The sequence below is a fragment of the Chrysemys picta genome, chromosome 16, assembly GCF_011386835.1.
Source record: "Chrysemys picta bellii isolate R12L10 chromosome 16, ASM1138683v2, whole genome shotgun sequence".
In the NCBI taxonomy this organism is placed as follows: Eukaryota; Metazoa; Chordata; order Testudines; family Emydidae; genus Chrysemys; species Chrysemys picta.
The window spans coordinates 28,236,593-28,254,045 of record NC_088806.1 but is presented as its reverse complement, the minus strand read 5'-3'; the positions used below and the strand labels follow the sequence as shown (position 1 = coordinate 28,254,045).

The 17,453-nt window shown below is 44.6% G+C and overlaps 1 protein-coding gene across 7 annotated transcripts in view; it reads right to left on the bottom strand.

Annotated features, from left to right (window-relative positions):
* Positions 1-16,983, bottom strand: part of TTC12 (tetratricopeptide repeat domain 12) — a 36,491-nt gene extending 19,508 nt beyond the window's left edge. For 2 of the 7 annotated variants that reach the window (XM_065569150.1, XM_042851856.2), the window contains exons 1-9: positions 16,829-16,964; positions 14,697-14,792; positions 12,566-12,717; positions 11,334-11,364; positions 10,720-10,797; positions 9,715-9,836; positions 7,360-7,419; positions 3,520-3,591; positions 784-844 (exon numbers count right to left, since the gene is read on the bottom strand). In XM_065569150.1, the coding sequence (XP_065425222.1) occupies positions 784-844; positions 3,520-3,591; positions 7,360-7,419; positions 9,715-9,836; positions 10,720-10,797; positions 11,334-11,364; positions 12,566-12,717; positions 14,697-14,760 (640 nt within the window). In that variant the 5' untranslated portion in view covers positions 14,761-14,792; positions 16,829-16,964. Of the gene's footprint in view, positions 1-783; positions 845-3,519; positions 3,592-7,359; positions 7,420-9,714; positions 9,837-10,719; positions 10,798-11,333; positions 11,365-12,565; positions 12,718-14,696; positions 14,793-15,383; positions 15,523-16,828 lie in introns of those variants that run through there. The other 5 variants (XM_005291349.5, XM_065569149.1, XM_024109036.3 and 2 more) reach the window with 5 other exon arrangements.
* Between the last annotated feature and the right edge of the window lie 470 nt (positions 16,984-17,453).

Genomic DNA, 17,453 nt, shown 5'->3' with positions numbered 1-17,453 from the left:
AGAATCCAGTAACACTTTTCAAAGTTGAAGTCAGCTTTGGCATAAGAAAATAAGAAGCTTGGCAAAGGCAAAATGTTCTGCCCCGTAACAAGCTGGGGAGATACCTTCACAGGCCGGTCCCTGGAATGCCAGTATCCAAAACAAAGATAAGGGAGGTACAGAACAACAAATTAAGAAACTGGCAAAAAATGAATGGGCTGGATTTTAGTGACACGTAAAGAGTTTTGGTAACTTGTAAAATCGTCCTATAAATACTCCTAGCTAAAATGCATAACTTGGGAAGCACACCCTTCTGCAGAAGGTGAATTTAACAACACGGCACAAGACAACTCCCTGGAAACTGGTATTGTATTGAACTTTTTTCCTGTGCTATATTATTACTGGCTATTAGCAATAAACCTGACTGATATTGGCTATTTGGTCTCTTGAGTATATTTCATAATGAACCAAGGAATGGTCAAGCAATTGACTATATAATTTATCAACATGTCAATTGTACAGAAAGGTTGCAAGGCAAAGAGGGAAGAAGTGGTTCAGTGATTTGGGGCAACATTTTACATCATGCCTATAGGCCAATAAAAGTAGAATGACTCTTAGCTGCGGCCAGCCAAAGGGAAAGGTTAGAGAAGAGACGTTAACTGGAAGAAGAAACAGTTGGATACAGAAACTGGATGGAAAGAGTCCATAGAGAGGTTTAAAATGCATAAGGCTGGTTTTTAATTTAAGTTCAATTTTGATGACAGGATAAAGATACCAGAAGAACCCTCACATTAGACTTCTTACCTTTAAATAGACTTTCCTTTTGGGGATCAATTTCTAAGATCTTCTGATAGGACTTCCTGGACTTAATAAAAGAAATCCAAGACTATATGGTTAGTTGAAAACAAAAGGGAAAAGATTATGCAAAAGATATCTCACTTGACTGGGTCTGATCTAAGACCCTTTGAAAGCAACGGACTAACTCCCATGGACATCAGTGGACTTTGGATCGGGACTATAGAGCTTTAGTCTTTGTTCTTCGCTCCCTGCATTATTTTATTTGACATCTCTAATCCAAGTCATGACTCTGAACTTAGCAAGGAGCAAAACATGAATTCAGACCCCTCTTCTGAACTCTTCAAATCTATGAAGTTGGGGAATGTTATTTTTTCACAGCCTAGAAAAAATAAGTTGTATAATATACAATAAAATCAATCTGCAGCAATGATAGTTAAGCTTTCCTGGCTTAAAATGCTAGGTAATCCTCAGTCAGTATGTCATTTTAAAATTAATTAGATAGTCAAAATATAAATCTAAAAATCCATCATTGGACAAAACAGAACGAGCAGATCATTCTCTGTGAGAAATGAGCAAATACCAGCCACCACGTTAATAGCAAAAGAAATGCAGCACCAAATGTCATGAGAACTATACATCTTAGATTATTTCTCTCCCAGGTCTAGCCTCAAAGTATAACAAATTTAGTAACTTCATTAAAAAAAACTGATTAGAAAAGTTATTTTTACTAATTAGAAAAAAATATCAAATAAATTATATTTTAAGAACATACAGGTTATAGCTACTGTTCAACATAGGCAGGAAATGTAGAATTAAATCATCTATACAACACTTAGCCCCTTCAGAGATTTGGCAAGAGTAAAATTAATATTAGTGTCTTCACTAGCACACTCCACCCTAACAAATCCCAAAGTGCTACACTGCTTTAATCTGAAATACACAGGGATCACTTCACCCACCATTGAAATGCAGCCACTTCTGAGTGAAATGTAGAAATAACTGCACCACAGATCAGTTTAGGACAAGAAGTAAATACATCTTATTCAATTGACTCTTCAGGGGAAGCATAGTTACTGTTGGCAGAAAGCATTTGCCTGAGTTGCAAACTGACTACGACATTCTGATCTTAGGAAAAGTACTATGGTTTGAAAAAAAAAAATCCATGGTTCTATATCCCCTCTGAAATATGCCACATTCAGTAGCACAGTATCCCATTGCACAGTTCGGGGCACTGGTCCTGTAGCAACTCAGAGGAATGCCACCTACAGAATCACCACCACCATTTCCTGCAGCATGCAAATGTTCCTTGGAGATATCCCAAATCCTAACCCAACCTAGCCCTGCTTTAACTTGGGAAGGCAGATGGGGCCACAGCACAACGTGCTGGTATAGTTACAAGTCAGGTTCCAGGGCAGAACCAGCGCTAGGCATGAGCAGACGAAGCAATTGCTTATGCCCTGATCAGCTCAAGTGGCCCCCCTATTTGCTTTATATTATAAGAACTTGCCTGTTTTAGTATTGGGGGGTTATTCCTGCTTAGGGCCCCCAATGGGCTAGCATCAGCTCTGTTCCATGGCCTATCAAAGCAGCATCCAGTCCAAACAACAGGAACCTGTCCATGCTTTTACTGCTTATTGGTCAGAAATGTGGGACGGAGAATTTGGTTATTCTGTTTCCACCCAAAACTGACCAATAATTAAAAAAAGACAGAACCATTACAAGTTATTATTAAAGACTAATACTAAGTACAACAGTGAGGAAGGGGGGGAAAAAAAATCAAATGTACAACTACAAAATACTGAATAACTGGCTAGGTGGGAGTACTGCTAAAAGGATCTTGGGATTCTAGTGGAACAAAAATTGATTATGAGCCAACAATGTGATGCAATTGTGGAAAAGGCTAATATTCGGGGGTGTATTAACAGGAATGTTGTATCTAAGACATGACAGGTGGCACAATTAACACTCTGCACTGGTGAAGCCTCAGCTGGAATAGCGTGTCCAGTTTTGGGCGCTTCACCTGAACCTGATAAAAGACTTCAAAAATGTGTTAAGGACTGCTATAAAGAGAACAATAATCAATTGTTCTCTATGTCCACTGAAGGTAGTTCAAGAAGTAACTGACTATCTGCTGCAAGATAGATTTAGTTTAGTTATTAGAAATAAAACATCTCTAAGTATCATTAAGTACTGGAATAGGTTACCAAAGGGAGGTCGTGAAACCTTGTCATTGGAGGTTTTTAAGAACAGGTTAGACAAAGGTTAGGGATGGTCTAAGTATACTTGGTCCTGCCTCAGAATAGGGGGGATGGACTACACCACCTCCCAAGGTCCCTGCCAGCCCTACAGTTCTGTGATTCTGTATTACCATGTGCAACTATTCTCTAAACTTTGTGTGAGCCTAAGTAATGGATAAAGCCTATTATAGTAACATGTGAGGGAATACTTTGTTTTAGACCTAATGCAGCCCTCATAAGAGCCTGCAGACATTTTGTCCCCCAAGCAGCCAAGGTATGACAAGACATTAGCATAACATGCTATCATAAGTCAAGTGTATAAAACCATCTCTCTCTCTTCCACTGCCTTATAATGCCAAACAATGGGCAGACTTATACTCTGCTAATTCCTATACGGACATAAACCTTATTTAAGTTGCTACACCAATGGAGTTACTCCAGATTTACACCAGAGTATTTCAAAAGAGCATGTGGCTCAACCACCAACAAGGTCTGTACAGCTTACCTCATTGTAGTCCTTCAGGGCCAGATGAGCTTTTCCCATGTGGAAATAGGCTTTAATACATTTTTCGTTGCACTGCATTAAAAGGAATTAATCAAATAGTTTAGAATGTTGAATCAATACACACTGTTGTCTAACCTCCTGGCTAATAAAGTTACAGCAACTGCCAAAAAACTAACTATAAACATGGAGTGTGCTGCACTTTGAGTGAAGCCGGCTGACTTTCAGTTAATTGAATAACACTTAGACTGCCCTCTGTAACAAAATCAATTGCTATCACATGGAAATTTCTCAGTACACTTTCCACTTCCATTCACACAGAATACTACCAAGGACCAGATCTGGTGCAAGTTGATGCAACTCCATTGATTTCAGTGAAGATACACAGAATACGAGGGCATGGCCCCACGTATTCCACTTTTCAGGCAGGGATCACATCCATATTTGGAAAAAGCAGGGTCACCCTTCTCCCACAGCACCCTACTGCAAAACGTAGACCCAGTCTCGCCATTGGATAGCCTTAGGCCATGACTGGGAGGAAATCAACAACAGGACATGTATCATACTTACAGACTAGTGGTTTGATCAGAAATAAGAACATGGTCCCATATCTGCATATATTAAAAATTGAAAAAACCTAGGGTCATATCCACTGTGGGCATTAACTAGAATAGTTTCATTGACTTCAGTATCATAACGTATATTAGAGGAGGATCGGGACCTATGTTCCCATATCAATAGAACTTTCTATACCATTTCCTTAGCAGATCAGATTTCTGAATATCCCAAATATCTGGATTGATCATCTGCAAATCGTTTGTAGTGGCCTTCTGCTATCATTCCCTTTCTTGCTAGGCTGGTCACTTCCACAGGTAAGGGATTTTGGAAATATGAGGTTTAGACTTATTTGGAACTGTGTGGCTGGTATACTTATTGGAGTTTTTGAGTTAATTCACAAAAAGTCATTTAGAGCTCATTAATTGCTAAGGATGGCTCCTATCAGTCCATGTCATGGACATGTAAAATACTGATCAGCTGTCCAGATTAAATTATACCAAACACAGCCATTTCCTTGCCTGCTGATTCTCATCAGCTTTCTTATAAGGGTTGTAACTTTCTGCACTACATCAGATCTTTGTACAGCTGGACCCTTAAATCAACAGCTGTTATGATATTAGGAGTAATGGAGAAACAAGGTAGCAGAAGACTTCAATACACAAGTCTTTCTGCTCGTCCCAAAGCAAACTGGCCACAGTTCAAACACTCCCACTGGATGTAAGGGAACTGTTGGCTGGAGTTGCACATAGAATGACAGAAATCAAAACCATTCATTTACCAAAAGAGAAAGTAAATTTGTAATAAGTGGTAAGCTGAACCCAAAAGTACAAGAACTTGAAAATGCTGCTCTTACAACTACTTACAAAGACAATTAGCAAAGATAGTTACTGTTGACTGCCACTCATGTAAGTTTAGCCAATTCTTGTCCTGAATTTTTCTTGAGGAATTATTACCGGTATCTTCTTTACTTTTGTGTCACTCTTGCCAGAGTTTCTCTGTGTGATCACAAGCCTCTCAGGGTACACCTACACCACAATAAAAAACTTGTGGCACCAAGTCTCAGAGCCTGGGTCAGTTGACTCAGGCTCACAGGGCTATATAATTGCAGTGTCAGTGTTTGGGATTGGGCTGGAGCTTGGGCTCTGAGGACGCTGTGAGAGGGGCAAGAAGTCTCAGACCCCGGGCTCCAGCCCTAGACCGAACATCGACACTGCAATTTTATAGCCCCCACAGCCCAAGCCAGAGTCAGATGGCCTGGGCTCTGAGACTTAGTGCCATGGGCTTTTTAATCACAGTGTAATGTGCAATAATTACATTGCTTAATGTACACCCAACCTTAATAGCAGTTGAAGTTCCAAATCTTTCTTGAGCAGCCCTGCCAAGAATGAAACTAGTCCTTCATTGTCACTAGTTTTGATGATTTCTTGGTTTCACAGTTAAGGAACATCACACTCCCAATGTTAACGAACTGGCTGATCTTTTCCAGTTCAACTGAGTGTAAGAGGAATGTTAATTTCCTGATATTACATTGCTAATCCTATTAATGATATGTCCCCGTTACATTGCATTTAATGGGTACTAATGTTTTAAAGCCACTGAGTTTGGATTCAGACCTTTCTTTTTGGCTTTTATTATATTTCTCCACCTTTCCAAATGTCACATGAATACTTTCTAATGGGAGGATTCACTGCAAGTTTAACAAGGCTATTACCTTTACATTTTTAAACAGATCCGCAGAAGGTTCCCAGATAATGTTTGCAAGGGGCTTTATCATTAGTTATATAAAACTTAAATATTTGAATAAAATATTTAATCTAGACACTGTTTAAAATGTTAATGACCAAGGGACTTCTCGGTGCCAACTGGCAGAGGGCACAGGGAGTGCACAGGGTTTTACAGGGATCCCCTGGGTCGGATATTGACATAATAGTTCACCAAAGGGTGGCACATGAGGTCTCTACCATGAGCTAGTAGCTCTCCAACCATTGTAATTATGGGAAGATGTTTTAAACTATTTCTTGTACCGTGATATGTAGAATTAGGTTCCAAAACTGTTTAAGTAAAGCTCGTCACCTGACTCAAGATGAGTCTCAGGGCTAACTCAATCAGCATATACAACAATGGACACCCATGGAGCAGGCTGTGTGTACTGCCTGGGCCAGGTGCAGGCCTGAGAATTTACAACTAAGGAACCCCAAGATAAGCTTCTGAAGAGGGGACTTCCTGGGGTAAGGACAATAGCCTGTTCTAGTATGCATGTTATGATTTAATTTTATATGTAACCATTTGTTTCCAATACTTCTACTTGCTATCACTTCAACCTCTGTGCTTTGTTAAGTAAACTTATACTCGATTTCACTATAAGCACATCTGTGTTACGCAGAGCAGAGACCTGAGGTGTAACTGGTAAGCTGGGGAGTACAGTTTCTTTGGAAGCAACAGATCTATGAATACTGCGAGTGTCCAGTATCCAGGGGTTGGATACTCCAGGGAGATGCTTGGAGGGCTTGAGTACTGGATTGTGCCCATCACTAACCTGTAGAGAAACAGTCAGGAAACAGTAGCATAGTGCTTGTGTTGCCTGTGGCTGGTGGAGTTGGGGAGCTGGCCCACTGGCAGGCACAGACAAGGCTTCCTCACACTAAGGGCAGGTAATAGCAAGGTGCCTCACAGTCCTGGGTACCCCAGAGAAACATCACACTCAGCATTAGCTGCTCATTTCAGTTCTTAAAAGAATGCTGAAAATTGCATAACAATGTTGCATTTTGTCTCCACCTGGGAAGTGACACCAGACTATCACTATGCATGAGCCCCCTTCTCTTCATCAGAACTTGAACTGATCACCAAGGACCTCAGCATGCAGAGTTTAAGTCATGCCCAGGGCCTTCAATGATCCTTTGCGCGGTGATGAATTTCACCCATGTTGACACATTTGCAGCAACTCTCTATTAGAAGCATACAATCCTCTGAAATATTCCTCTGCGATGAGAATTGCTTCCATGATGACAAGTTGTGAGGTCAAACACACACTGCAGGGTTGCATCACTGAATTAATATGTATAAATAGGCCTCTGGCATCAATAGCACAGTGCACGCTGGGCCATGAGATTGAATCATGATCTCTAGACTAGATAAATAAAGACGTAAACGATGTTAATATTGTTGAAATGCCACTTATAAATGAAATTGGGCAGTCAGTGACCCACATCTCAGTTGGCATGTTTAATACTGACTAGTTATACTTGGTGTCCTACCAACTGACTGAAGAAACTGCAAAGCAGTTACCTTTAAAGCCCATTCACAATCATTGATTACTTTCTTGTACTCCTGCAACTTCATGTGAGCCTGAAATAAAGCCAAGACAGGATACAGATCAGCAGACTTATCAGCCCAAAGAAGAATTAGAATACTGTGTATCTCTATAATGTTTTTCCAAGTTCAAAGCACTGTGCAGACATTAGTTTAATTAAAGTGATATGCTTTAACCCACAGGAAGTGCCAACATATTGACTGATACATAATTAACTGCTCCTTAACCCTTCTGGTGTTTTACCATGTCTGTCCATCAGTGTGCAGTGGATTTTCAAGTGAGTTAAACACAAACCAAGCACAAAACTCACATGGGTCTGCACTAAACTTAGGGCAGGAAAAAGTCCTCAGCTCACAATTAAAAATTTGACTCATCTTTCAGAATAAAGGCAGCTTGAAAAAAAATATCCCCCACTGAACTTCCCTTTCATGTCGGGGTGCGGGTGGGGGATGCCCTGTGCTGTCACTGAACAGGGAGGTGGGGAGGGAAGGGCAGAGCAATGGAGCTTGTGGGACAAACAACCCTTCCATGATGAGGCTTCATTCTGACCCTTCCTGAAGGACAGGGGCTGCAGTCACAACAGGAATAACACGAATGTAACAAGGCTGCTGAACTGTTCCCACATGGTCAAGTAAGGAGCTAAAGTCTGGGTTGTGACTGTCAGGTTTGGTTTTCCTTCCTGGAAGCCAGAGGCACAGGCTGGGAATTAAAACAATAGCTGTCCAATGATTTTCTGAAGTGCAACTTTGCCTTCTTATAATCTCAAGGGAAATAAGATATCCTGCTGAACAGAAATACATTTACATCCATATTAGTACCATCATCTTGTGGCAAGGACCCAACCACCGATACCTACTGCAGGCACAATACCCACTCCATGGGTTGCATGCCATTGGGTGAAAGGTCACAGAACCTACTGCTTCTCACATTATTAGCAGTTTTCTCAACACAGCATCGGCTTATACTAGTCAGTCCTTTAGCTAGAGTGGGAGAGATCTGTGCAACAATGCTGAAAAATTTAGGGTGCAGACCCTGTTGCTGATGCATGGTAGGGAGGGGTCTTACAGTTATACACAATGGAATGGATGGCAAAGCTTTTGGAAATGATTTCAACAGTCAGACATAACACTGATTGGAAGTACTGACGTAAGGGCAGAATTTGCATTTGGGGAAGAAGGATGCCACTGGGTTTAAAGCACTGGACTAGGAGGCATGAGACTTGAGTTCTGTTCCCAATAAAGACTTCCTGTGTGACTGACCTGTCTAAGGGGTGTGAAATTCTATGGCCTGTGTTATGAAGCAGGTTAGACTAGATGACAAGGTCTTGGAGAAAGACACTGTTCTGTGTTTTTAGAGCACCAGCACATGCGGGTCCTAGTTCATGACTGAGGCTCCTAAGGGCTATGGTAATACAAATAAATAATGATCATCCCAAGGTCCACCTTCTGGCCTTAAAATCGATTAGTCTATTATTAAAGATATAATATTTGGCAAATGGAACAGAGAAGAGCTCTGCCGGCTCCCCTTGGCATACAAGGTTGGTAAAGAGCTCATCACCTGTGGTAACATTTAGCTCTCTACAGCCTATTTAGAATATGTCAGGAGGACAGATTCTTCCTGTCATATGGGCATGTCAGAGAATTAGCCCCCATTAGCGAATATGAAAAAAGAGAGGCAAGGATGGGAATATAGAGACTCTCCTTGCACTAAGCTACAAAAGGTGCATGACTGATTATTTTTGCTTCCGGTTTTCCTTTAGTACCAGCTATTGGGCACTCAATAACAGGTCTCTGATACCATGGCTTGGCGCAGTATATGAGGATGGATGTTACATTATATGCTGTATGTTGATGGCTCAATACTTTCTGTTAGACACTTGCATACAGAGAGCATAAAATGCTTCACATGACTAAGGAATTAGTTCAGGGCCATAAAAGGCAGCATGATTTGCATCACCGCCTCTTCAGTGACGCTGAATTCTTGATCAGTGCAAGAAACTAAAGGGAAAGTTTCAATACAGAGCTTAGTCTGAAGTACTTTGCTGGTAACTTTTAATCATATTAATATTCACTGTTGCTAGCATGGCAGTAAGTAGATCCCATCAACTCCTGTTAGCAAAAATGAGACCTCAAGCACCACTGTGGACAATAGCCCGGGACAAACTACGTTATGTGCTGCTTTTCCTCCCTTTTCCAGTTAATCTGCAACATATCTGAACTCCTGAAATTGGCTTAGACAATAGAGCAATGATTCTCATGTGCCATCTGCAGGTAGCTTAGGCTGTTTTGTACCTAAACAATACATCTATAGCAGATTTTTCACACACTGACCTGTGCTCTGTTCGTGTACAGCACCTGCATATCCTTCCGTTTCTCCAGCCCCTCAGTGTATCGCTGGATAGCTGTGGCATAGTCTCCTTTACTGAATGCATCATTTCCCTTCTCTTTCAGGGCTGCAGCAACAAGAGTCATGCATTGGAAATGTCAGTATTTCCAGTTATAAACACAGTGGACAGAAGCCATGTTCTCCTGCTGCAACTCGCCCTGAGATTCCCACTGTATTGCCTCTATCGGAACTGTATTCATCGGGCATAGCATGCAACAGACTTTTCTCTGTGCATTTTCATTTTCGCGCCCCTTTCGTGTTCTAAAAGACAAACTCAGGCCATTTGTATTTTCTCTTTATAGCCTAAAACTTACATCTTCCCACACACCACATAGCTCTCACTCCCAACCTTAAGTCTCTTTATCGTAAAGGGGAGAGCCATTAAGAGGAATGCGTTCCAAAAGACCTCAGCACCTAGTGTGCATAGCCCATGTTCTCTTCTAATCAAGGCTATACATAAGATCATTGATACTATGGAACATCACATGCCAGCTTCCTTCTCCCCAGTCTCATCAATGTGCATACACAACGCACGGTCAACCTGTGAAACTCCTTGCCAGAGGATGTTGTGAAGGCTAAGACTATACCAGGGTTCAAGAAAGAACTAGGTAAGTTAATGAAGGATAGGTCCATCAATGGCTATTAACCAGGATGGACAGGGATGGTGTCCCTAGCCTCTGTTTGCCAGAAGCTGGGAATGGGTGACAGGGGATGGATCACTTGATGATTCCCTGTTCTGTTCATTCCCTCTGGGGCACCTGGCACTGGCCACTGTTGAAAGACAGGATACTGGGCTAGATGGACTTTTGGTCTGACTCAGTATGGCCGTTCTTATGTTCTTACGTTCCTATAAAAATGTGGCTAACAGGCTAGCTTACCAGCTTAATTCAGCTCTGTTCTTTTTAAGGAGTGCTTAGTGGACATCAAAAATGTAAAACTGCAGCAATTACCATTCGCCAAACGTTCATTTTTCTTCCTTCTTTTGGCTCGTTCTTTTGCATCTCTCTCTAATGCGGACATGAAGCTGTCTGAGAGCCAGCAGCATTAGGGTAGCATTTCAGTCAATGAAAGAAAAGATTTCCTCATTAAAATCAAATTGCAGATGAGAGAAAAGTCATTTCTGAGACATGTTTTCTCCACAAAGAAAATCTTAAGGAGGTATTTCAGTAATTTGATACAACTCGGAACATGAGTGATAAGCTATTACACACAAAGGCCATAATGCTGCCCTAGATTTGCATACCTGCCTCTTTAAGTAGCTCTTCTCTAAGAGATGCTTCTTTCTGAATCAGAATAATGAGGTTCTTAGATGCAAGGTAGAGAATATGCTGAAAAAAATCTTTAATATGCACAATCCAGCCAGGCACACAGGACTTGTAAGCAATTATAACTTTCTGATACAACTCTCAGAGTCAACTGAAAGATTCACATTGACTTCTGCTGGAGTTGGATCAGGCCCTGCATGAGGCAGCTGAATCAGGGAAAGCAATCTGAATCCTTACTCTAGCTTTACTGAGACAAATTGAACAGGGGATAATTATTGGATAGGTGAACCCTGTCCTACCTCGTCTCACTGTCTCCATATTCCGTGTGGCCTGAAAAAGTTGGATGAGTGACACACAAACACATACACAAAAAGGTTAGGTTTGAACTGGAATGAAAATAAATTTAAATATAGTTATTTCTAAATTAGCTGCAATTTTCATGAGAAAATATGGATTGCAAAAAATAGATCACATTAATTTTTCAAAGCAGTTTAATACACAGATGTATAACATGAGTCTGTAAAAAGCGACAAAGAGTCCTGTGGCACCTTATAGACTAACAAACGTATTGGAGCATGAGCTTTCGTGGGTGAATACCCACTTCGTCACCCACGAAAGCTTATGCTCCAATACGTCTGTTAGTCTATAAAGGTGCCACAGGACTCTGTCGCTTTTTACAGATCCAGACTAACACGGCTACCCCTCTGATACTTGACAACATGAGTCTAGTAACAAGAGAATCATTTTTTAAACTTGTCAAAACTAACTCCATCAGAAGCATTTAAAGTCACAGAGCAGAAGAAAACAATTCAATCCTCAGGTGTCCTCTTGCAAAATCAATTTGGCTAAGAATCTCTTCACATGGGAAAATTCACCACTGCAATCTGATTATTCTAACTGCTATAATAATCTGCTGGGGTACATTTCATAATTAAAGCATTTCTTTTAATAAGACGAGGTGCAGCTGCAAAACACCTAGGGCCAGCTTTTCAAAGTTACGTAGGTGCCTAAAGATGCAGATAGATGCTTAGTGGGATTCTCTAAAGTGCCTAAGCAGGATAGGTGCCCAAATTCTATTGATTTCAACAGGTGTTAGGTGCCTAACCTGCTTAGATACTTCTGAAAATCCCACTAGATGCCTATCTGCATCTTCAGGTACCTGAAAATCTAGCTCCTAATGTCTGAATTAAAGTCTCTCAAGACTTAGACTGACTTTGGATCAGGGCCCTAGGAAGCAGCAAACAGTAGCCACGTGTTACAGCATCTCAGCACCTGCTTCTTCTTTGCTATTAGCACCCAGTGATCTCCTGAAGAACAGGTATAGGCTGTAAAACATGATGTGAGGTATTCTCTCGTATGCTTTCCAGTGAGGAAAATTAAACTTAGGTTTAAGCTACTTCAACCTGTATTTTTAACAATATTTATGAGGTTTGTCTTGGGTTTGCATAAGTGGCAGGATAGCTACACTTGCATCATTTGAAAGACACTAACCGCCTGCATCTGATACTCAAAAAGAGATCTTAAGTCTTACCGCATCTTGTGAGTTAACAACTGTTCTGTTCAACTTGGTCTTGCATTCTCCATCGTCTCTCACCTCCTGGACATGAAGTCTTTTCTCTGTATCAGAGATGGCTTTTTCCTGGACAGCTGGGTCTGTGGAGTTCAAGCCTTGAACCAAATTGGCTAAAACAAACCAAACAAACGTGAAATAAAATTAACTTAGAGAGACCAGGAGTCAAGTTCTCCCTTTGGTTACACATGCCTTTGAAGCCAGAAGGAGCTGAATGTGTGATTGAGGGTATGCCGTGATTCCCAGCTCGTTCTCGTCAAGCTAGCACACTAAACAGCCACACAAGCTGTGGTACTCAGGGCCTCTAGCCAGTTTATGTCCATCTGAGACCCTATACACATACTCAGGGTGACTGGCCTGTTCCACAGCTTGTGCTTCCATGGCGACATTCTATTTGCCGTGTGCTAACTCAATGAGAGCATGTCTCCTCAACTTGGGGATCACACCCCAGCTCAAAGTGTAGATGTGCCCTAAAAGACTTGATGGAACATACAGATGACAAGGACAACATTTATAAACTAAAAAAAAAAAAATCATCTGTTCTTGGCCTTTTGGCTATGATTCAGGGTAGCTTCAGTTTAATACCGGATACTTTCTCCATAGGTTATAGCTCCAAACGTTGGCAGGGGGATGGACTCAATCTAACAAGTTTTTTCCCCCATCTCTAACTTCTACCAATGATTTACATGACTCTAAAAATAAAATAATAACCGGAGGCATTTAGAGCTATTGCCAGTATCTGGCAAGATTCACATCTCCAAGCACTCAGAGATTTCAAAAACATAGTTACCAAAATTGTATGATCTTTTCTTCTTTTGTTTTTTCTTCCTTTTGCTCTCTAATTCTCTTTATTTGTCCACCTCAAATGATCTCAGTTTTCTATTTGGGTATTTATCACTGAACAAAGATTAAGGCAACAATGTGACGCAATAACCAGCATTTCAGTGAGGGTAGATGCCCAAAGATCAAATTTCACTGATAAAAATTAAAAGAACAGGAGTACTTGTGGCACCTTAGAGACAGTGCCACAAGTACTCCTGTTCTTTTTGCGGATACAGACTAACACGGCTGCTACTCTGAAACCTGATAAAAATAAAGCAGTTTCAAAAATACAGAGTTCTTGCTGTTTAAAATACTAAATCCCCTATTCGGATACATTTTGATTTATTTTTCATCATTTGTTATACATCCAGCGCCAAAGATACTTATTTGTCTTTTGCCTCTGGCTGGGAGTCTAACTTCAGAAACAGCAACAGGTGATAACACAAAAGCAGCCTCCCAAACCTTAGTGCACACCGCTGTCATTTGGAAATCAATGAAGTTTTCCAATCTTAGTGAGAAAGACAAATATGCAGGTCTCTCAGGTAATTCCCTTTTAGACCTAAATTTCTGCAGCAGTTTCAAACAGCTATGTTATTCTTCTGTTTCACTTCCTGTCCTAAACTGCTGCACAGCATTCCTATGCTCTGCTAAAAAAAACCTGTGGCAATCCTTCCAGAGATGATTACAATTCAGTGGTAATTAGCTACTTCACAGAGGTGTTCTAAGACTTCATAAGTTAATGTCTGCAAAATACTTCGAGATCCTCAGATGAAAGGGGCTATAGAAATACCATCTATTACCATCACTTATCAAAAACTCTGATTTTTTTAATGTCACTTCTTTGTTTGCTAGCCCAACTACTAAGACCCCCGTTCCTGGAAGTGACTGTCTGAGGACTCACCCCTGAACGCATGGAGCACCCCACTGCCTTCAGGACTGGGGCCTCACCCTATGAAAGTATTTCGTATAAACATTATTATACATAAGGAAAGATCATGGCCAACATTTTCTAAAGCAATACCTGATTTTGACTGTTTCTGTTACTTGGTGCCCAACTAAAGACAATTTGGGTCTGGTTTTCAGAGGTGCTAAGTACCCACAGTTCTCATCAAGATCAGCTGGAGTTAGGGGAGGTCAGTATATCTGCAAAAGTCTTAAGGTGGGCACTAAAATCAGAAGCCAATGCTGTCCTTAACACATTGACTTCGCCTGAGCAACGCATGCTCCGACCAAGTGTAAATCTGGCCCACCATGTTTACACTACACTTACCAATTTCATCCACATCTCTCAGGAATTTCTGCAAATCTCTCTCCTCCAGCTCATCAGCCATCATGGTTCAGAATGACTAAGGGGGTGGATTGGAACCTAGAGGAACGAATAATAGGAGAACAAAAGAAGCTTACGAAGTCTAAAAATAAAACTACTGGTTATTTTAATACAGGTTTGTTGCCACATCTGGGAAAGCTGGATGGCTCGCAACATAGGTTCATTTCCCCTTTACCATTCACTTGGGCTTTGACAGTTTGTTTCCAGCCCAGAACTACAGTGAGCACCATCATACAGTTACTCAGAGTATTACATAATGTCAACCTCAAGCCCCACGGGACAGGGGTCTGTGTCACAAAATCACCACCACTATCAGCACTTAGTTGATCACATTTTCAAAAGTGCTCAGGACCCAGCAGCTCCCACTGAGAACCAACGAGAGTCCCCCTCCTCCCTACCACTGAGAATGGCACAATCCCTCTCAGCCCCATTGAGAACACTGCAAGCTGAGCTCCTTTGATGCCCTGGCTCCACAGGCCCCTTGCAAACAGCATCATGCCTGAGGGTTATGGAGACAGTTCTCCTTTCACACTCCCTACTCCACACCCAACAGGGCCAAAGTGGGCTGGCAGGGAAAGCTGGCCCTGGTGCTGCTACCCAGGCAGACCAGAAGACTCCATCCACTAGCACCTTTGCCTGCAAGGAAGTCACACATAGTGGCCCATTAGAGCACCTGGGGGGGTGGGGCTGGACATCAGGGGCAGGGAGAGATGGGGCACTGTAGGGACAGGGGCTGCAGGAGTGGGGGAGGTTAATGGCAGGGAGAGATTGGGGATCTGGGAGCAGGGAGAGGTGGGGCTAGGAAAAGTTGGGAAGCAGTTGGGGTGCTGTGGGAGGCAGTGAAGACTGGGGGGCTGCAGGGTGGGGAGCAGGAAGAAGTGCGGGCTGTGGGGAGCAGGGGTAAGGAGAGATGGAGCAGAGGGCCACAGGGGGAGGTGGGGGCAATGAGGGCACTGTGGGGAACAGGGAGAGGTTGGGGTCACAGGGTGCGGAGCTGGAGAGCAGATAGAGGTGGGGGGCCTGCGAGGTGGGGTGGGGGCTGCAGGAGGTGGGGGAAATGGGGGTGCTATGGGGAGCAGAGGGAGGATGGGGAGCTGGGACAGAAGGGGTGGAGGCTGCAGGGAGAGCAGGCAAAGGTAAGGACTGTGGGGGTGGCAATGGAGGGGCTGCAGGTAGCACAGAGAAGTGGGGCAGGGGTTGCAGGAAGGGGAGCTGGGGAGTGGGGAAAGATGGGAACAGTGGGGGGCTGCGTGGAGGGGGAATGGTCAGGGGCTGGGGGGAAAAGTGGGGCCGCAGGGTAGGGGGCCTGGGGAGCAGGGAGAGGTGGAGATCAATGGAAGGGGGCTGAGGACCAGGGAGAGGTGGTGAGACATGGGCGGCTGGGGAGCAGGGAGAGATGGGGGACTGCACAGAGGGGAGGAAGATGGTAGGCAGGGAGCAATGGGGGGGGGGCTGAGGACCAGGGAGAGGTGGGGGCAATGGGGAGACATGGGGGGCTGCACAGAGGGGGGACAGTGTGGGCAGGGGGTGGGGAGCAATGGGGGGCTGGGGAGCGGGGAGAGGTGCGGGTGGTGGGGAGCAATGGGGGCGGAGGGGGAACAGTGTGGGCAGAGGGGGTGGGGAGCAATGGGGGGCTGGGGAGCGGGGAGAGGTGCGGGTGGTGGGGAGCAATGGGGGCGGAGGGGGAACAGTGTGGGCAGAGGCGGTGGAGAGCAATGGGGGGCTGGAGAGCAATGGGGGGGCTGAGGACCAGGAAAAGGTGGGGGCAATGGGGAGACATGGGGGGCTGCACAGAGGGGGGACGGTATGGGCGGGGAGCAATGGGGAGTTGGGGAGACGTGGGTGGCTGCGTGAAGGGGGGATGGTGTGGGCAGGGGCAGTGGAGAGCAATGGGGGGCTGGGGAGGGGGAGAGGTGGGGGCGGTGGGGAGACATGGGGGGCTGCATGGAGGTGGGATGGTGTGGGCAGGGGGTGGGGGGCTGGAGGGCAGGGAGAGGTGGGGAGCAATGGGGGGCTGCGCGGGGGGGGGGAACGGCGGGCGCGGGGGAACGGGGCGGGGCCCGGCCCCTCCTCACCCCGGGCGAGCCGCGTCCCCCGCGGGAGGCCGGAGCGGAAGCCCGGCAGCAACCCGATCAGCAGCGTCCTGCTGGTCACCTTGGTAACGCGCCCTTCATGCTCCGCCCCTTCCTCCCTCGGAATCGCCGCGACGGCGTCCGAACGCGCAGCCAATAGCGGCCGCCGGTGGGCGGGGCGAGGCGAGGCGGGGCGGTGCTATGCCGGGATGGGCGGGGCCTCCGCAAAGGGACCAGGCTGGGGTGGGCGAGATGCAGAAAGAACCCCGGAGAGGCAGGGGGAGGGGTCAGAGGTTTGTCCAATGGGGTTGGAGGAGCCTGGAAAGCGCCAGAAAGCCCCTCCCCTTGCACCCCCCCAGAACAGAGCCCCCCCAGTCTGTGCAGTGCTGCCCTCCCCCAGCCCGCTGGCCAGGCAGCGCCACCCCCTGCCCATGAGCCTCCTTCTGCAACAGCCCATTGGCAGCCTCCTCCTCCGCCCAGCCAGGTCCTGGTCAGAGACAACAGCCAGGCACGTGGCCGGTGGAGGGCCTAGTGCCCATGACCACACCCTGCCGCTCAGAGCCCCCCAGGGCTATTCCTGATCCGGTGCAGCCAGGTGACTGCGTGCCCGTTGCCAGTCCGTGACCAG